We start from the raw sequence: 21,329 nt of genomic DNA, 5'->3' as shown, positions 1-21,329 counted from the left end.
AGTTTTTGCACAAGCATAGTGCTCTCAAGCACTCCTTGCTTTAGTAAAAACAAGGTTTATTTCACTCTTCACCCCATATATTCTCTCTCTACATATAAATACTGTATATCCAGTACAAGGCACATACAGACAAAACCAGAGGAAGACCACTACCATTCTAGGCACTCGTGTAGTATTTAGTCCATCTCCACCACAGTGTACTAGAGGTTGGGTGAATGCAAACGACAGGTAACAACAGGCTGAGGAGCGAGTCCAGGCAGGTAGGGTTGTGTTGGGATGTAACTGCAGCGCTTGTAAAATATACCCATTGCTGCATGCATGGACTGGACTGCTATGCCACATTTACCCTCCTGTGTCAGGCCACCAGCTCTGCAAGCAGCCGACCCAAAGTTGCTGTTACATTCCTCGGTCAAAGTTACGGAAGCGAGGGCAACCAGGGTAAAATCCCAGTAGGAAACATGGCACTGAGAGGGCATGCACGGGATATGACAGGAGTGACTCGTGTCATTCGGTTTAGTCACATACCTCTTTCCCCTGCCAGGATCATCCAAGATTGAATGAACAGTAGAAAAACAGGGAGGAAATTTAAATATGCAATCAGGCATTAGTTGGGTTTTGTGGATTGCTGTGTATTATCAATAAGTAAAACTATACTGCATATTTAATACACACTGGAATGATTTTTAGGTGATTGTGAAATTATTTATCAAATGCTCTTAATATTGTGAGTATATCTATATATATATATATATCAATGGGAAGGAAAAGAGAAAATAGTGAAAGAGTGCAACAATACCTACAGTCATAAACAATAACTGTTCACTCCGAATTTTAAAATAATTAACTTCTCAATACGCATTCAAGAGCATCAGATTTACAGAAAAGTCAAGGTTCAATCCTGCTAATACTTACATGGGTATGCAACATCACCTGCTCAGACAGAAATGTCCTGACATGCTGAGAGCAGGACTACAGCCAGCCAAACCACTTGCCTTTTTCCGTGATCAAGCCTCATGATTTTCTGGTGTGTATTTGACTACGACATGGTTTCAGTGGTTTTAAAACATGAATCTTTCTGTTAAGGTGCTTCCAAGAGTGAAGAGTGGTTGTATTAGGCTTTAGATAACCCAGAGAATGAGTAGCAGAGCATAGTTCACCCTACCCTCTGTGACTAGTAATTGAGAGTATTCCCAATAAGCCAAAGCAGAAGAGGCCAACAGGAAACCAGGTGAGTTAATCACGTACTGGAGGGGCCCAGGGAGACCCCTGGAAACAACCTGAATTCTCAGAAAGGGGCAGCAAGGAGAATTGTTCTGTTCTGTTGCAGTTTCCCTTGCCCCTCTCCGGACAGCAGGAGCGGCAGCTGCAGCAGGGACCCTGCTCATGCTGGCTGGGGGCACACACACAGGTCATCATTTGGAAATACAACCTTTCTGCAAAGTGGACAGGCTTGCTCTTGAAAGTAGTTGGTGATGAATATTTTGGGCAGATTCGGCTCCTGCTGGCACTGTCAGAAAGGCTGCAGACTGACATCGAGGAGAGCACAACTCAATTAATTCACCCTTTAGCCCTCCCTCCCCTCTGAAAACACATTCCTCCTGAAGTGTCCTTTGCCTTCATCGTACTTGAGCGTGCTCTCAGCTTTTAAAAACGATAAACCAGCACCAGCTGGGAAGACATCACAGAAATACACAAAGCTCCCACTGGATCCTGCAGAAGACCTGGGGGGACACGACCTCGCCGGGGACGCTGCTCACCTCTGCATGGTGCTCTTCGTTTTGCTGTAGGACTTCAATTACCAACTCTGCCAGACGTATTGTATCTTCTAACTTTTTAGCTGGTGTGACTAACCGGCCTACATTCTCTGTAGTACAAGAACTCAAGTTAAAAGGAAGGCAGGGTGAAAAGCTAGACGAACAGTAAGTTATTTTAGAGGTTAAGAAAAAAAAAACAAACCATAATAGTCTGCAGCTTTAAAGATCTTTTCATGCATATGTTAAATGCTTATATAATTAGTACTGAGCAAACCAGAAAGCCACATTCGTTATTATACTATGAAAATACAGTGCTCCAGCTCCAAATTTCACAATACTGTCAGAGTTGGTTTGCTTTATGGTGGCACTTTATTAGCTCAAATAAGAACATCACATTCCCTAAAGACAGCATCTGGCCACTAATGTATGAACAATATGTATCCTTCGACGTAGATGATGCTATTATAGGAATCGTGTCTATATTATTTAAAAATTCTTTTAAGATCAATTCAAACAAATCTGTCTGCACTTGTAATAAATTGTCAGACTCGAGCAATTTAAATGTCACCTGCTACTAAAAGCAAAACTTGCAGGTCTGTCTTGCTCCAGGATTTAACTCCACAAGGGTCAGGAGTTACGCATGCTGGAGGGAGTGAAACGTGGTAAATCCCACGCTCATAGGTAAGATTTATACGGGAAAAGAGATGCAACTTTACAACAAAAACCCCGCAAAACAAACCAAAGAGTTTAAATCCTGGAGCTTGGTGTTTACCTATGTTATTTTGCAGTGTTTTCTGAATACTCTAAAAAATAATATTCTGCCAGGTAGTTTATATCATTAATAACACATTAAAAATATGAGGTGCTAACAATACGGAACATTTAGAGCTTTTCACTAGAAATAATGTAGAGGAAGAGAAAATAATCACAATTTCCCTGAAAGACAGCTTCCACAGAGCTGACCCCAGACATATCTCTCTGGTCCACACCCAGGTCCCAGTCTCAGCTCTCCTGAGCAGCAAGGGCAAAGAGGGGCATTTCACTACACAGCCAGTTCACACCTCTGCATCCACAGGTATTTTGGCCTGTCCATGGTATCAAAGAGCAGCTCACTGCCCTAGGGTATGCCAGCTCTTCCTGTGATGGTTGCTGGGAGCAAGCAGGAGTGGAGTGGGAGACCTGACCCCTTGGGATCCATATGCCAACAGGTCAGGTACTGACAGGGCATCTCCCTCCAGCCTGGTTTTCCTCTTGTGTTTTGGTCTTGTTTACTAGTGGGACAGAAAATTGAGGCTGCACAGGGTGGCTTGTTCTGCTTAACTGGGTCACCCACAGAGAAATCCCTGCCTTGCAGAAGGCTCAGGGAGCTTCCAGGACTTCATTCTTCCCCTCAAAGTCTTGCCAGCCCCCAGTTTTCCCTGAATACCTGTTTACAGGTTACACAGTTCCCATGAGAAGGAAAGCTGTATGTTTCAGGACAGTCCCAAATGTGGCTGGTTTTTGGAGGAGCTCAGCAAGCTGGAGTCTGGCACTGTAGGGCCTCAGCTTGGCTGAAGGATGGTAAAGCACCATGCAAATGAACTCTACAGTTGTACTGATTTATGGCACAGCTAAGGGCCTTGGGTGCTTCTTCACCAGTTTTGATGCTGTTTCTTGCATCATTGGAAACAAACCAAAAAAAAAATCAAGGTTCCCGTTAATATAATTTTCTGAGCAAATACTGAAATTGGAGAGCTCCTGGTTAACTCCTGTCTTTGTCCTATACTATCCAACACCTTGATGGCTACAAGAAGTAGAAACCACTTCCTTTTGCAAAAGGAGCCCAAAGACAGGTCTCCCTGGTTGTTTCTGCACCTCTGAAGCCAAGGGGAAGCTTTTCCATTGATCAGTGCAGCATCAGGCCCATTCTCATTTGCAACATTGATCTGCTCTCAAATATAACTAAAAGACAAAAGTGTTAATAAGAACAACTGCTCAAAGATGCTGTCTTTAAAGAAAATATTGATGCTTATATAACTTTGGCAGCCAGCAGATGTCAATCTTAATTTTTTTCCTTCTTATTTTAAATATTTCCCTGGTTAAGTTACTATACATCAGAATATTCTGCTAAGATAGCTGGAGCACTGACAGTTACATGAAACGTATACGATATACTTATCAAACATTTCATCCAACATCATGTAAAGCTCATACATATTTATAGTTTCCATGCAAAATGTTATGCAACAACAATGTTATTTTGTGCTGACGTTGATATTTGAAAATGTTGCATATGTCAGACATTGCTAGACAAAAAAATGTGGACATTTTGAAATAAATGCTACCTCTAAATCTCTAAAACCTACCACGTCGCACTAGGTGTTTTGTATAAAGCTGCATATGAGGACTAGCTTTCTACTGCTACACGAGCGGCTGCTAGACTAGAAAACCACTGAATAAAAGAAAGGAAGACTATTACAGTACTTGGCGGCTGTTTGGCCATGCCTTTGAGCATATGATCTATCATGTTAGTCTGCGTTTGAGGAGATGATGGTGGCCCAGCCGGCGGCTTAGGCTTGGGCGGACGGGCTGGTTGTGCATGACGGAGAGAGAGAGACGCCAAAAGTAAAGAGACAAATGACTTCATAAACAGTGACAAAAAGATGGGAATTTCAAAAGGAACATAAGCAGAAATGATCAAATACAAATGGAATAAGCTGCTGGGTTTTTGCTTATTGGTATTTGGGGCACTACACGGCAATGACACCATTTGACAACACATATTCTAGAAGTCAGCAGATTCGAACATCCTACAGTACCTTGCAATCAGAAAGCCAAAAATTCAATGCAAGTATGCAACTGTACTTCAGGCAGTCACACGAGGAGACTGACATGGGTTAATTCAGTTAAAACTCTGGAATTCAGAAAAGGTGAACTAAAAAACACGACTTGAAGTCAGCTCCCCAATGCTTAGGCACGTTTAGCAATAGAATAATGAGCCATAGGAATTAATTGCTTTGCAAATATCAATTACACATTTTAGAATTAAACGTCACTGTTGGTTAAAGGGAGCTATAAAATATTCTTGTGCAATTTAAACATGTAAAAAAATCTGTCACTTAAAAATGTGTGGTTCCTGATCGTTTCCAGCTCATTTAATTATTTTCAACTTGGAATTCTAGTGGCTTTTATATTCTGGGTTGAATCATATATAAAAACTTGCCAGCTCTATCAAATATGTTACTTGCTATTCCAAATGTTAGAATACTGCAATCAGGACTTGACCCATCTGTCATATAGTTTACAATATCAGCATAGGAAAAATTCAAAGAAAATAGCCTTTCCTTTTACATACACCCAGAGAATAAATTATATGCTGTGAATATATTAACACAATAGTTTCTATTCCTTTTAATAACAGTTTTTAGCAGCATTGTGACTATTTTTAATCATGTAATTTGCAAGGAATCTGGCATATTTATCTGGACATTCTATTGCCAAAAGTCCTTGCCATTTTGCTTGCATTTTCCAGTGGGGGGGAAAAAAAGCACTTGGCTTGTGCATAGGAGATTTCTGATTGCTTTTATTTCTCACAGAACTGTAACACTTACCAAAGTATAATAAAGAATATTCGAGCAAACCATTAAGAAATGTAAGTTAGGTTGGTGCCCCTCTCCATACACAGGGATAGATATACATACATACATAAAAACACACACAGTGCACACGTGTGCACATGCACACGCACACACACACAGTTTTAGTCTTTTAAGCTGTATAATGATTAATTCAGACTCTCAGATTCAAGCTACTGGCTTTCTTTCTTTTCCTTATTTTCTTACAACAGGAAAAGCAAATCTATTCATTCATCTCTGGAGTAATCCTGATCTTTGTTCAATGTTTACCAAGGGTGACTTTGTCCCAGAAACAAACCTCTCAGCCTCAAGTGACAAAAATAACTGCTTTTTTGGGCATTGGCCTAATGACTTTCACTCTACTTTAAAACATAAGCAAGAATTCAATTTGGCTGCTCACTGATTGCTCTAGAGCTTGACATGCAGATGTAGGAAGAATATTTTACTGCCCATCGCTATGGAGAGCAGTTTGTGCCAAGGTCTCTGGATGGGAAGGGATGGTGGGGAGAGGGAATTGCACATCTCCTCCCACCCATGTCTGACAACCACAGGGGAGTCTGTTGGGTGGCAAAGTTGGAGGTGCCAAAGACAGAGAGCTCTTCCTAAGGGTGCCAAAGCCAAGGTGAAAGGAATCTGAGTTGTAACCCATTGCACACCTCAGCACTGCAGCCCCCAAGCATCCTAAATGTGGAGTCCAACCCCTGCCCCTAACAGCTACCCATGCAAAAATAGCCCCTAACAGCTACCCATCCAAAAATAGCTCTTAGACTTCACAGACATCCAGACTCCAGAGTGTTGGACGGGCCTGATTAGCACAAGTGTTTTCTGTCCTAGGGAAAAGTCATTAATAGAGAAGGAGGAGGAGGAAAAGGCAAGAGATGCAGCAGCATCTTCACGAGTCGCTAGTGCAGCGCGTACAGAACAGCTTGGAGGAGGCTCCCGCTGTGCAGTTGTCAGCACAGTGCCCCGGGGTGGCTCTCACTTCTCTGGGGGGCCTGTGAGAGACCCCTGCAGCACCTTACCCTGCTCCTGGCATCCCCCCACCACCACCCGCTCTTGGAAACAAGCTCCCACAAGGCACTGGAGCAGGCTCAGCAACAAACTCTTGATATAATTCTGATCTGGCCCAATCTGCACAAATATTCAGCTCTTTTCGCACATTTCAGTTTTTCAGACCCAAATTCAAGGCACTTGCATGATGGCTGCAGAACCACCTGGAGCTGAAGGAGGGGAAGAGTTCTCTCTGTTCCTGGGGGCTCTGAACACCCATAAGCCTCAATCCATGCTTTTCTTTATCATCTCTTTGTTGCAAGAAAATTTAAAAGATTACGATCTGTCTAAAGAAAGGGATTAATTTCCTCTGTAAATTGAAATAGAAATAGGGTTGTGACAGCCATGCACTATGAGGCACTAGAGTCCACATACTTCTCTGGGTCCAGGTCTCAGAGATGACACATGAGGTCCCTTTCAGGGGTGGCTCAGCTCCCGCTCAGAACGAGGGAGATGTGTGAGACTGGATGGGTTTTATGGCACTTGCTAGTGATGAGCTGCAGCGTGTGGCAGGTTTTGTTTCACTTTGGCTTTTCTTTTTTCCCTGTTCTTTTTCTCTCTGATCCCTCGCTACAGCCAGTTTAGTATCAGAAATGCTCTTGTACCTGCTGCTCATGTGTGTCAGATGAATAAGATTTAAACACCTTCACCACTGAAATCAGAGCCAGGAGCAGCTTCTTACTGCCTGACAAAGTGCTTTCCTGGACAAACTTCTTCTAAAGGTTTTTATGCTTCTGCATGATATTGGCACATAAAATACTTGCAGAAGCTCAAATTACTTGGAAAAATCTGGGTTTGTGCTTGCAACGAGCTTCAGCCTGCAATAACAGGTATATTGATAAAATTGTGCTACTTTGGGTATAGATATTGCACACAATTCATTGTGTGTGACTCTTTATACATGTAGATTTTCAAACTACGTATTTCTCCCTCAGCACCATGATTTCTGCTATATGGGTTACTAAGACATCAGCAACATTAAGAATTACACTTGCAATAGGAGAAGAATATTATTGACTTCTTGTATTTTTTAGAAGCGTAGCCATTGATTCAATGATTTCCTCGTAATAATTAAAAATATATAACCCTTGTCAAAAGCTTTAGCATCCAAGTGTTATGTGTGCATTCATTTGTGAGCCAATCATAGAAACGATACAAAAAGCTGCTGTTCTCAAGACAACTATAAAGCATAATGGTTTTAGCCCAAGGACAAGGCAGGGCAGCCTTTTATTATACTCATGAAATTAATTTGCGTGTATCTGAAAGGAATTTCAGTATTTTTTCCTCTCAAAATAAGATGTTTTATTTTAGAGGAAAGAAAAAATCGTAGAAATGTATTTTTTTTAACTCAGAAAGAGCTGCCAATTCACCTCAAACCCTCAACATTCTAAGAGAACTGCTCTCCTGATTTTCTAGTGATTATTGAGCCTAGCGAAGAATTCATGCCTATCTGAATTGTATCTCATGCCCCAGGCAGCAAGTTGCTCCCGCAGTTGGTGGGAGATTCGTAGTAAGATAACGTCAGAATGCAGATCTCTGGATTTCTGAAGCTCTTGCAATAACTCTGTACTGCTTTAGACACTGTCTCTGAAAGGTCAAGAGGAAATCTTGAAAAGCTGTATAACGATTCTCTGTTAAACACAGCCAAATGCCACTTCAAGGAATGAAACAAATAAAGCAGCATTTCAGCACCCATGGATACAGGTTATAGTCATGCCTGAGTGAAAGTATAGGATTTTTAATGACTTCAGCCTCCACTCCTGCATATGAAGATGGATATTTTCATAGATTTTACATTTTTATTTACTCAAAGGATGTAATTTTATTTTCTTTTTAAGCTTTGTGGTTTATCACAAATACTGGAGTGCTTGCCCAGCAGGAGTTGGGCTGACAGATTACACAGGACCTCTCCTTGCCTCGGACCTGGTCAATTGACAGGCAGCTCAGCTCCTCAGCTGAGTTTTGGATATGTGCACAGAGCTTCCCAGGCTGAGATCCACAAATAGGGAAGGCGAGTGACGTAAAGTGAGCATGGGACTGTGACAAGGGCCAGTACGAGTGCCTTGGAAAATGCCACTGCTTCTTAACAACCTGCTGTGCTGCTCTAGTCTAAAACCAACCTCTCCTGCACCCGCTTCCCTGGTGGAGGACGCCTTCCACGCCTGCTGGGCTGAGTGTACCATCAAGATGCTCCATGGCCGGTGCCAGCAGGGGCTGACGCAGCCCAAGCTGCCGTGCTCAGTCCCTCTCCTGTGGGTACACCCGGGTCCCCAGCCCGACACAGGCACCTGAGAGATGTCTGCCTCTGCACAGGCACTGCAGCTGCCCCTCGCTGCTCCGTGGGCAGCACTGACCCCTGAACTGACAGGATTCCAGCTTCACACCCACCTGGCATCGCCACTGGGTGTGTTTCCAAGTGAGGTCAAGCTTCCCCAGGAGCCCATCCAGGCAGGACAGTGTGTGCCAGCCGGGCAGCACAATGAGATGTGGTGCCTTGGGAGACTCCTTCCCTGCACAGGGGATGGAGTGGCCGCTGGACAAGGGAAAAACCTGGTATTTTTGGATAGCCCAAGAGTAGGTGATCTGCCTTGGGGACTTCAGTGGGTCCCTGTGCTCTCCAGCTACTTTCCATGAGACATGCCAGTGCTCTGCCACCAATACCCCAGCACTAAGCACTGACGTGAGACCTGTCTTCATCCCCATGTCTCCTTCACTGCTCATCTCTGTGCACCAACTCAGAACTACCATGAGAAACCTCTCCTTACAGAGACCAAACTCAAATTGCAATATGAAAATTACTCAGTCTGAAAACTGAATCCCCCCCCGCCCCAGTCTTACACCAAATACAAATGGTCAAACTGACAACTATTGCCTTGGCTGGCACCACCTCTGAAGCTGCCTGTACCCAACTCCAGCAGTGCAAGGTGGCACTTGTGATCATGGGATCTCCAAGCATAAGGGATGAAGAAGTTATTATTTTCTAAAATAATTCTGTATTCCTGACTTACATAAATAAACAAATATCTACAGTTATTAATCTTAGTGTTAGTAGCTTTGTCTGATTAATAATGAAAATAATTTATTTTTAATTCCTTTAGTACAGTTCCCTGTTTAATGTTCTATTTCAATATTTTAAAGGCAAGAGACTACACACTCCTCAGGAGAAAGGAGAACCAAAGTGTAACACTTGTGTCTTTAAGAAGTTGTTTTCAGCGTCTTATTTTTATTCTTGCTTCTGGCAAAATAAAAAAGTCAGGCCAAACCCCAGTCACTTTTGACTCCACTTAAGCTGAGGAACCAGTTTCAAGTGAGTCCTGCTGACCTTGCCTGAAAATTTTTTATTTAAAACAAAGGGAGATTTGTGGGCACAAAGCAGTGGAGCCACAACTCCCTGTGCCCTTTCACTTGCTCCAAGCATTGGGAAGAAGCAGGTTATTTTTAAACAAGCTGGGCCATAGCAATGTCCTTCTGAATTTCTGAACTGCAGGCACGTGATAAGCACAATGCTCCATGCAGTTATTGTGCTTAATAAACAACAGCCTGTGCTCATTCTAATCGTTACAGTCAATGGTAATGATTGGGATTATTCTATTTACTTTTGCTTATTTGCACCCTTCATAGATGGAAGGAAAAATTATTCTCCATTTTATAAATATTGATTGTTATTTACAATTCATTTTACTATGATGCAATAAATTATGGGCCAAATTTGATCTGAAGAGGTTTGGGGAAGTGAGAACCTGGCCCAGCCTCTTGTACTGCTCCTCTAAAGCAATTTCCCTGTGCAAACAGAGCTGAAATCAACTGGATCCTTTCTTTTTGCCCCACAAAACAGAACAATCTACTCACAAAAAGAAATGAACAGTTCAGGTTTCAAGGACTTTGGAACTAGGACTCTGGGATACAACAGAAACAAGAAGAGGGGCTGCAGAGCTCCACCATCCCTTCTGCAGAGATGTGCACTTGAGCTGAGCCTTTGCCTTGTTACATGTCACCACAGGTTATAAACAAGAGACAAACAAGACTTCTGTCCCACCAGATTGTTTGTTACACATTAACAAATAAATAGAAATAAAGAAATAAAGAAAAACCCAGTCCTCCCATCAGGGCAGAAAACAGAAGGTATGAAAACCAAAAATGAACGTTAGTTTACTTATAAATGTGCTTGTTAGGTGTGGAAAATTAATGGCCAAATCACCAACATCTTTTCACCCAAAATGAGCTGCAGTTCTTTTGAAATCAAAACAAGAAACCTTCTCTTTACAAAGACTAGATTCTTCTCTACAACTGTCTCCTAAGAAGGCACTACATCTCTACAGGGTATTTTTAATCTATGCTCTATTCTATGAAAGGAGGAAAAGGAGATAATGTAGACAGCACAAATTAACTCCTTAAGTATCAATGCATCTCCATTTTCAGCCTGAAGGAGTACATATCTTAAGGAGCTATGAAAATAGAAAACAAAATAAATATAACTCAACAGTCCTAACAATTTATAATGCATATACAATTGTTCACCTGCATCCTTTTGATTCTCTATATGAAAGAGAGAAAGCAACAAGGAGAGAAAAGAGAGAAACAAGAACAGATATGCAGGATTAATGAGCAAGTGGACCGCACAGCCCCCCAGTTATGCGTGATATATGACATTCGAAAAAAAGAAAAGTCGCCCCGTCTCGCCCCCCGCCCCCCGAGCGTGGGGTTACCAAAGGAAGCTCCTTTCACGGAGGTGAGAGAAAACGCTGCACAAATAGAAAACCAGAGAGGGAGAGCTCTGAGGACACAGAGGGGGTCTCCGAGTGACAGCTGGGTCGGGGTGTCCCCTCCAGAGCTCGGTGCAAAGGAGTAAGTGAAAAAAATCAAGGAGAGCAAGTAGAGTGCATCCTTTTGCTGAGAGCTAACAGACAGGAGACATTAAGATCTGATGTACAGAGAAAGGACAGCCTTATACGATCTTATACACAGGACTGGGTAAAGATTTCATACGCAGGCAAAGGGATGGCTTTTTCCAAGTGTCCTTTATCTGACCTCTAGCTCACTTCTCCACAATGTAGCTGCTACCTTTTGATTGTGTACCAGTGACAAGCACTTTACAAACTGGGGTTACACAGAAGCAAAGTAAAAATGCATTCAGGTCACGGACATTAAGAAGAACTGAAAAAACTTAGACAGTCTGAGTTTGTCACAAACAGATGGGTTAATTGTCTAACCTGGTTTAGGCTGATAGAAAGTGACTGGACTTCTCACACTGGGTTTCACAGACAGAAGCAACAGACAAGCCAATGCTAAAAGACTTGAAGCAAGGAGAGTGAGTTGGTTTGGATCTGGACTTTCTTGAGGTAATGAGAACAGAGAAAGTGAGGACAGCATGGAGAGGAGGGTGGTAGGTACTCACGAATGGTTAAATCCATCACTTGAGAGGCCAAGCAGAAGACAGGATGCTCATACATTTCTCTCTTTTTCCCTATAAAAGAGGATTTGGGCATGCAAGAGGCTTAGGTCAGAGGTAAAGAGGTTACAGGCTATAGGTCAGAGGAAAACTTCATATCAGGTTAAAAGGAAAGCCACAGAGTATTTTGGGATACACACAGGATAAAAAGAAGAAAAGAAAATAAAAAAAAATAAAAAGGCGGGTTAAAATTTGAGATCTACTGGATTAACCATTCAGCATGCCCATGAGTCACAAGAGAGGCTGTGACCATGACTCCAGAGGTTTGCTCTGAACTGTTTGCAAGAATATAATGATCAAAACATCATGAATAGAGGGAAATAGAATTTCATTGGTTTAAGGCTCCAAGATACTAAGGATTTCAGCCTTCAGTATCTAAGGCTTTCCCAGGTATTTCTTCATAAGCATAGCCTCAAGCTGCCACTGATTTGGTTCTGTATTTCTGACAAAAGTGCCTTAAACATGTGGCTATTCAAATGTCATTCAAAAGCAAGATTTCAAAGCCATGTCCAGTGAACAGGAACACACCTCACCAAGGTTAACTCGTCATTTGCTCTTCTAAGGAAGTATTTGAATATACAGTGGACTATGCTCATGAGAGAAAACCTGATGCATGCAGCTGGCGGATGTTGGGTTGTTCAAATTAACAATCCCAGCATGCTTGGAAATTGGTGTTACAACCACTTTTGTAGAAATAGCATCAAAAAGTGGCTGTGGCCAATCACAGATAAAGGAGGAGAAAAGCAGAAGAGAGCAGATAGTGTGGAATGAACTATTTCTCTGAAAAGGCAGCTGGAAAAAAAATAGGTTTGTTGCTTCAAAGTATTCCCAGACCTAAAAGTCACAGTGCAAAAAGAGAGGGCAGATAATTAACACAACCAAGAAGAATTGAGGCACAAAAGGAAAAGTACACACTAACTGTTCTACTTTGGAAATGAATGCATTTTTACTTACAGATCATAAAGTTTGTTTTTGCATAGATTTATCTGAAAGAAGAGAGCAAATCTTACCAACGAGTTAGTGATATTTATACAGAGAACCTAAGGGAGCCAGCCCTGGGTAGAAGCATCCATCAACAGAAAAGCTGTTTTTGATTCTCAGTCCTTCTCCATCCTTGTCAAGTATATTTAAACATTGCATTTTACAGAATACACCAATTAAACTATCCTCTGAAGTTGAGTACTTCGATAAATTGCCTGATAATACAGTGCTTATGAAACCTTGTGTCTTCTCTATTTTTGTCACTCATTACCAAGTCAAGAGTTGATAAACATCCTTTTAGTGCCCAATTCTTAAGTGTTTCTCACTGGATGCATAACAATGAATTCATTACCACTGGTACACAATTTGCATCATTAGACAGAAAAAAAATGGAAAAAGAGAGGACATGTCATGTACAGAACCTGGACAATTTGCCATATAATAACAACCCAATTTTTCATGTAAACAAGAACTAAGAACAAATCAGAGGGAGTTTTAGTTTGTTTTTTTTTTTTTTTTCTCCTCTCAATATTGTCCTATAGGCATACAACAATAATCTTGGCTGTGGGAAAGCTTCACATCACACATGACAGAAACCCAGAGTCTAGAGCAGAACATACCATTCATCTGGAACACACAAGTTTAAGTAATTGGGAACTTGGAAAAAGTTGGGTGGGAGTTTCAAGTTGGGAATAGCAGCCAACAAGATACCAACATAAACTGATAACATATAAAGAACGACTGAATCATAGAGCTTCAGTAACACATATCCTCCAGCAAACTTTAAAATGTCTTTTTGATGGCTACATGTGTCTCTGGTCACTGGTTATTATTCTCCCATAACTTAAAAGGTCAAAAATATCAGCTTTGCCAGATTCAGAGTGACAAGAAAGAAATCCGATGCAAGTATGGGATCACTGATCAATGACTGCAATGCAAACTGCAAAGACAATGAAACACACCCAGAAAAAAAGACATTTTAAATTGGCTACAAATGATTAAACATAGATTAAACAGTTTTTCAGCTTTTTTATTTTCATTTGTCTCCTGAAGTGTCACAAGCAATTAGCTGCACTGTACCTTCAGCTGTAAAGATGACATCGCAAGTATTTCTCAATTTGTTTTTTAAAACCACGACGTGAGTCTGAATACTACACCACTGGCCAAATGCACTAACGATCAAAGGAAAAAAAACAGCTACAGTTCTTTTTAACTGTTTCCTCTCTCTTTTCCAGAAAAAGAAATGATTTGCATAGCTTCCATTCTTAACTGCTTCCAAAGCCAATACCACAAAAATACCACAACAGTTTTATCGACAAGAGAGTAAATAGCAAATGAGCTCTTTTTAAAGAGCTCCCAGCCACCTAAGTTGCCACCTAGAAACATAAGAAAAATTGTAATTTCAGAAAGAAAAGCCTTACCTTCAATTTTGGCATACTCTGATAGTCGAGTATAATTGACTAGAGCTGCTTGCTCCAAGCATTTACGGATGACTGTTTTTACCTCCTCTTGAGGGACCGGAGTAACTATGTCTTTCATCAGAACCTTGACACAAGAAAATCTGATTTGTTGTGGCACACAGAACTGCTTTTCTCCAAGCCCAGCACAAACATCCATTCCTATGCTAGTGCTATGTGGCTCTCAGGGCATGTGTACAATCCACAGGACTCACTACAAGGTCACCTTGTCCAGCCTAAGATGTGGGACTGTATTATTCCCCTTCTGTATCTACACTGTATGGCATGCCCCGAAGTCTGTGATGATTTTTTAGGGTATGACATTAAGATCTATCGTGACTTTCCCAGTGCCAGGAAATGTTTTGCCCTTCCCAGGCTATACTGACTGACTTGGGTTTGGGTCTGGACTTGGCCATACTGCAGGTTAGCAGAGGTGAGAAGGATGTTGGATCAGCAGGAATGCTGGAATGGGGATGGGGAGGATCATGGTGAGCAGCTATTATACATTCAGAGGGAACAAGTGTGCCTCAAGATGGGAATTTCACCAGGCAGCAGCCAGGCATTGCTGACAAGGGTCTGTGATGTGGATCTTTGCCAGGCAGACCCTTCACCCTCACCTGACAACACAGACACAGGCCGTGCTGCCTTTAGTGGTCAGGCTACACTGCTATCTCTCAGCTGAGGCAGGAGAAACCAACCCCACCTAAACCCCACACTTCAGCATAAGATAACATTAATTACATGTCCTATGCAAAGCCAACAGCTCCTCAAGCTTTTTGAAATGGAAGGATACATGAAAACAGGTCATTTTAGTTACCCACTGCTATTTCTGAGCTTACCCTTTCCAGCAGCGACAGAGTGGCTTTCAGTGCACCCTCTGGACGGCCAAATGGAAAGCAGTACCTAGAAAAAGCACATCATCTTAGCATTAGACCAAGTGCACATGAACAAGCCTTTACTGAGCTACAAGGATGCTCTCCTAAATATGTCCAAGCAATTGTCTAGTCTCTCTGCCTGGAATGAGCAGTGTTTCTATAGGCTAACTTTCTGAAAGGGTTTGTTGGTGTAGACTAAGGCAGCAGAAGAGAATATGGGTTAGTAATAAGCTGATAGTTTTAGCAGTTTATTAAATCTGGGTGTCACCTGGTGAGTTTTTAGATCTCCTTGGAGAGAAAACCACTTCTTCCAAAAATGGGGGGGAAAGCTCCTCTGGAAAGGACATTTACTTCCAGTTGGAGACCTGGCAATGCAGCAGGGTGTAGGTAACATCACCTGTCTGTGTGTCAATGTGCACAGCCTGCCTGACCTGACCAGTGTGCTGGGGGCTATTCATCCCTTTTGAGGGGGAGGTATCAAACCTTTCCATACTGTGACATCCCTGCAGAAAGCCCTGCCTGCAAATACTAGGGAGAAGGTAAATGGTAATAACTGAGCAGAAAGGAACAGAAAAACAAGAGGAGAAGGGATTTTTTGTTGTTATATTTTAGAAAAAATCCACAGCTTTACCATGCCTATGGGAGCAAGATGGTTTGAAATATCTTTTAAAGGATATATATTTAAAATCACACGCCAGCTATAAACATGCTTCACTGCCCTGTGTAGGTCTGTGTCACTTATGCAAAATTCCTGTGTGCATTCAAAACCTGCTTTTTGGCTTTGCTGCTTATAGGAGGGAGCTGTGAGGAAATCATTCCTCTCGCATTCCGCCCGGGCTCTGTGCCTTTACCTGAAATGTGTGATCTGATTCTCCAGCAGCACACGAAGCCTCTCCTTGATCTCTTCAAAACGTTCTTTCTCGTCCACAGTCACAGTTCCTATCCCGTCAGGCCTGCAGCAAAAATGCCACAATGACTCAGACTCCACCTCAGCACCCTGGCACCTCAACCCACAGCACACTGCCCTCTCCAAAAGGACCCTCACCAACTGTGAGACCTCGGACGGAGGATGTGTGGCTGCAGCAGCACCGCTGCCAAAGTATCAAAAATAAACAAATAAACAAGTGTCCTCTCTCACAGTGATAATCTCGATGTGGACACCCCCCCACCCCTTTAATATTTTCATAATTAAAGAAGTTGGGAAAAGCAAATTTCTCTCTAAATACAGGTATATGCAGGAAATGCAATGCCAGCTCTCACGTCAGGATTGAGCTGGTTGCTGGCAAAATAGGGATTGAATTTCTCCAGAAAATTCAGCTGCTAATTTAACACAATTCACAGTATAAAAGAATATCAACGACATATATAAACAGAATATAAAATTCTGCACTCCTTCCTAGCTGCTGAAACACCCCATTATAGAGGTTTCTTGAAGTGAACCATCTTCAATATATTCTGCCAAAATGTACCTAAAGAGTGACATGCATTTTGCATTGAAAATGCAATGCCTCTTCTGTTGTTTAATTTTAATTTATAAAAATCAACACGTTATGCAATTTACTGCAAATTTTCTCAGATTACTCGATGCTCCTCTATTTGAGGAGTGCACAGGAGTGTGTTGTGAGCCACCCCAGGTCCTGCTGCCTTGGGGTATTTCTCGTCTTTCACAGAGCACAGTGTGCAGACAATCCCTGCTGAGGCTCTTCCTGGGGGCTGGATAATGCTGTGATCCCTGTGCTCTTCCATCCTGTACCTCTGCTGATGCCAACCCACCCAAGAGCTGAGAGGAGCAATCCCCTCCTTCTCCCCACACCCACACAGCACAACCCCCGTGAGCAGCATCCCAGGCGAGAGGAGAGAGGGAGTCCAAGCCTTCCATCCACCAAAGGGATCGCCCAGGCACACAATCACTGGCACTGCTTCCATCGCTGGAGAGCAAAGTCTAAGGATTTGTATACTCCTGGGCAACTCTGCTGGCAGAGGCAATCTTTAGGTAATGTAAGACATCTTAAAATTGAACAAATGTTCTTACTTAAAGGCCTCCCCCAGTGTTCAGCTTAAGCTGCATAAATCCGCAGTACTAGACTGGTTTGGCTTTACAAAAGACTTGGCAAGGGATTACAAAGCTTCTAATGAACCTCCTGTCAGGGGTTAATTGGTTGGCTTTATTTTCCTCTTAAAAAATCAAAGGCCCTAAACTTAAAAAGAAAAAAAAAATCTATAAAAAAATTAAAATCTATAAAATCTGTGCAATCACTTCTCCTCGACCCTACATTTAGTAAGCTCTTAATATCATAAATATGAACTCTGATATTCCAACACAGGTGAATAAACCATTAAAACATTTGGGAAGAGGAACTTGCAAACCGTACATGATATTTACTGCAAAATTTTAAAGCTAAATATACATTAAATAAAACTTGCAACATGGACACAGAAAAAGACTTGAATACCAGGGCATGTATTTAAAGTTAAACAGCATTTAATCAGAATCTTTATTTGATTATTTGCCAAATTTAGTTGTGTATTAAGGAAAAAAACAGGAAAAAAAGATTTAGGCTGAAACTTGGATAAAATGTCTCAGCTGGGGAACACATTTCATAAACAATTTTGGAAGTATGGATCTGGTCTCATTAGTAACTAATTAGTACTAGTTATTTTGAAAAAATGAGCAAGCCACAAAAACCCAAATTAGATATTGAGCAAAAATTAATGTCTTAACATGCTTAATATAATTTATTCCAAAGTTCCATAAAATATTTAATATTCAGATAGAGATGTCCATGCCTTTTGTGATGCTGTGCACCTCACAGTGCCTAGTTTGCTCCCAGGCAGAGAGGGATAATTCAAGACAGACCACAATAAATGCCATATATTAAGGTGCAGGGTTGAAGTTCTCATTTGACTTTTGGCATTTGGTCCTTGCCCTGTACCCACAGCAGCTCAGAGTGTCACTGGGTTAATTGTATCAGCACTAACAAATGAGAGAGTAAAAGCTGCCTGCCCTGACAGTGATTTGCTGTGGGACTGGAAATGGTCTGAAAATTGTGTTACCCTTTGCTGGGTCAATAACCTCAACTGGTGAGATTTAATGGCAGGATGTGACAGCTGGGGCGGGGTCGCAGCCCTCTCACATGAGTCTCAGCCTCTGACTGTACTCAAAGCACTCACCATGTACCAACTCGTGCTGGAGACTCAGCACAGGCTGACCTGACAGCATCAGCTGTGCCCTGGCTGGGCAGTGGCAGCTCTGGAAGCATCACTGACCCCCACAAAGACAAAGGGTGGGCTCTGGAGACAAAACCTCTGGCCAATGTGGCTTTTGCCCAAGTCACAACATCTGAAGGGATACCACCCAAACCACAAAGTCACACACACACACACACAGTGAAAGCTTAATCCTTCCCCTTTCTTGGGACCTGTGTGAGCCAGGAGGACACAAACCCAGTGGCTCTGGCCACCAATCCCTCCATGCTGGGTGTAAGCACAAGCTGCTCTCATGTCTCATGCAAACTTGAGACAATCTACAGGTCAGCTGTAGCCATTTTTGGAGCAGTGTGGATGTCTGGAAGGGCCTGCCAAGCGAGAGCCATCACCATGGCAAGGACTCCCTTTCTCACCCAGCTGTGGACTATATTGCATCTGACATGATGAGCATCTCTTGAATCTACCTTTCAGATTTTCGGCAAACCATTTTCTCACTGTCCTTCACAAAGTTGACATTTTCGGCAGCATGATAGGAAAGATGTCATGTCGGCTGCTTTTCAAGTTGTTGTCACAGTGGTTAGCACCAGTTCTGTCATCTTTGCTTTCCTCACAATCCCCCATCTTGAGCCATGTCACAAATAATAATACTTCCGATGTTTTTGTCAAATTTCAAATACTATAACCCAGTTGCACATCTTTGGATTTACTAGTTATGTTAATTTTTGTTGCTCATCTTCCCAGAAGCTGAAGCATTAGAAACTCATTAATTAGTGACAAATGCAGGATATAGATAGAACTGGAAAAACACTACCCAAAGCCTTCCACTTAATTTATTAGCTCGATAATTTTGAAACTTAATTAAATATTCAAGTCAAATATACTTTGAAAATATAATCTTTCTGAGGGAACATATTTATTTTCCCTTTTGCGAGAACACAAAGGGTATATAGCTTAGCATCATTGTAATTTAACATTCACTTCTGTGCTCTAGACAATTTCAGTACATGGCTGATGGGGCTGAAAAGAATCCCCAGGAGAAGCTCAAGCTGCACAGCTCATTCTGATGCTTATTGGCAATTTTGTTTTCAGCAGAGGTCTCCAGCTCAACTTTGATACTAGCTATTTGATCTCATGCACAGAAGCATCAACTCCTCCAGCAAGCAGCATCTCTGGAAGCTGCAGGAACTGATGTTCTCACACACAATCCACAACCACATCACTATTGCACTGAAGCAGTGATGAGAAGTGAGAGGAGAGCAAAAGGGTGGAACAGAAGTTTTGGATGCACATGGTATATACAAATGCATGAGGGACGAAATGGGTTTGGGGTCTATGAATTCAGTTGGACAAACAACATTAATGTCTCCATCTGTGTGGAGACAATTCCATCCAATTCTCTATAGCTCCTGCTCACGGGTACTTGAGGTGTACGGCAGAAGCTGTGGGCAGAGAGGGAAGCAGAAGGGCAAAAAAGGCAAGAAAAATAACTAACGAGATTTTTAATTATAAGTAAACAAGTTTCAGATCACTCCTTCTGCTGCAGATTCACTGTGTTGGCTCTAAACTAGTAAATTCCCACTGTAAATATTTCATATGAAAAGTTTTAAATGCCACTTTCCTAATCCCCCCATGTTTTTAAGTTTTAAGCCACAAAAACAACAACATCAACAAAGCAGGTGGTGAAATTAAAAAAAAAGGGTTGCAATTTAAACAGCAAAAATGATAGTCCTTGTTTAGCTTAGATGGTTTGTGCAAATTCCGGGGTTAATTATAAATTATAATTAGGACCTGTGATCCTAAGGCCACTGCTTTATTCTACAAGTCCCGCCTCCCCCCATGCCCTTTTCTAATTATACCCGGTGCCCTCAGGGCTAGTTATGCTGCTAAAACAAATATATCAAAATGATTTTTTAACAAAGACTAATATACGAAGCAATAGCATGCATTTGTATGCAATTATAAATACACAGTATAGCTCCAGCGCGTTAATCTCTTTGACATAAGCCTCCATGAAATACCACGTCGGCTTCTAAATGAAAAGACATATCATCTTTTACACCTTTTATGTTTAACTTGTCTACACTTTTTTTTTTTACTGGGGAAAATATTGCTTACACGTAGCAAACAGATCTTTGCACGCACTGTGAGCCCTGGCATGCAGAGCCAAGGGAAAAAAAACAATGTCAAAAACTGATGCAAATAATTTGATTTTTTAAGTAACAACTCAAATATAAAACACGTGCTGCCTTCAGCTCCCTTGCTGGTTGCCAGGTGCAGCACATATGAGCTATACAGTAAACATCGATGATTAGTGCCTTGGACGGCATGTGTCAGGAGAGGCTTTCGCAGGATCCCTCGCAGGAGGAGTTGCCTGCACGGTCCCACCGGTTGCACGAGGACGGGCTCTGGGGATGTGGGCAGCATCACGGCTGCCTCTCACATCTCCCCCAGCACACCAGACCTGAAAGAGTCCACCTGCCTACACCCCTAGGAAAAGAGTGTATTCAGCAAACATCAATTTTCTCCAACTCCCCTTTCTTCTGGGGACTCACCCCGTGCGGGAAGCATCAGTGAGGAGCCCTTTGTTCAGCCCAGCGCTCCTGGGCGCTGCCCCAGCCACCCATGAGGTGCTGCCAGGCATGGGAACCATTGATTCTCCCAACTCCTGCCTTCCTTGTGCTCGGGCTCTCCTCCACGCCGCAGCGCCGAGCCAAGTCACAGCTCATCGATTCCCATGTGCGATCCGCACCCGACGCACCGCGCCGGCACCGCATGGTTTCTGAGCCCTGCCATCCTACGCCCATTGTGATGAATCCTGTCAGCCTCTTGTGCTGAGCTGGTGACCTGCTGGTGGCTGGCAACCCAGCCCTTAGCACAGGCAGCACACCCCATCTGACAGACAGTGGGAGCACCTGCTGTGTCACCACGGCGCTGGGTGGGAC

General features: G+C 42.4%; 1 protein-coding gene across 14 annotated transcripts in view; it reads right to left on the bottom strand.

Annotated features, from left to right (window-relative positions):
- Positions 1-21,329, bottom strand: part of CADPS (calcium dependent secretion activator) — a 204,932-nt gene that overhangs the window by 53,940 nt on the left and 129,663 nt on the right. For 4 of the 14 annotated variants that reach the window (XM_088171331.1, XM_088171332.1, XM_088171340.1 and 1 more), the window contains exons 14-19: positions 16,032-16,133; positions 15,145-15,208; positions 14,270-14,393; positions 11,814-11,882; positions 10,937-10,954; positions 1,758-1,864 (exon numbers count right to left, since the gene is read on the bottom strand). In XM_088171331.1, coding sequence (XP_088027457.1) covers positions 1,758-1,864; positions 10,937-10,954; positions 11,814-11,882; positions 14,270-14,393; positions 15,145-15,208; positions 16,032-16,133 — 484 coding nt within the window. The remainder of the gene's footprint in view (positions 1-1,757; positions 1,865-10,936; positions 10,955-11,813; positions 11,883-14,269; positions 14,394-15,144; positions 15,209-16,031; positions 16,134-21,329) is intronic. The other 10 variants (XM_088171338.1, XM_088171339.1, XM_088171344.1 and 7 more) reach the window with 3 other exon arrangements.

This window comes from Sturnus vulgaris, chromosome 11, assembly GCF_052056855.1.
Source record: "Sturnus vulgaris isolate bStuVul1 chromosome 11, bStuVul1.hap1, whole genome shotgun sequence".
In the NCBI taxonomy this organism is placed as follows: Eukaryota; Metazoa; Chordata; class Aves; order Passeriformes; family Sturnidae; genus Sturnus; species Sturnus vulgaris.
The sequence above is the reverse complement of the archived record's forward strand: the minus strand, read 5'-3'. Positions and strand labels throughout refer to the sequence as shown.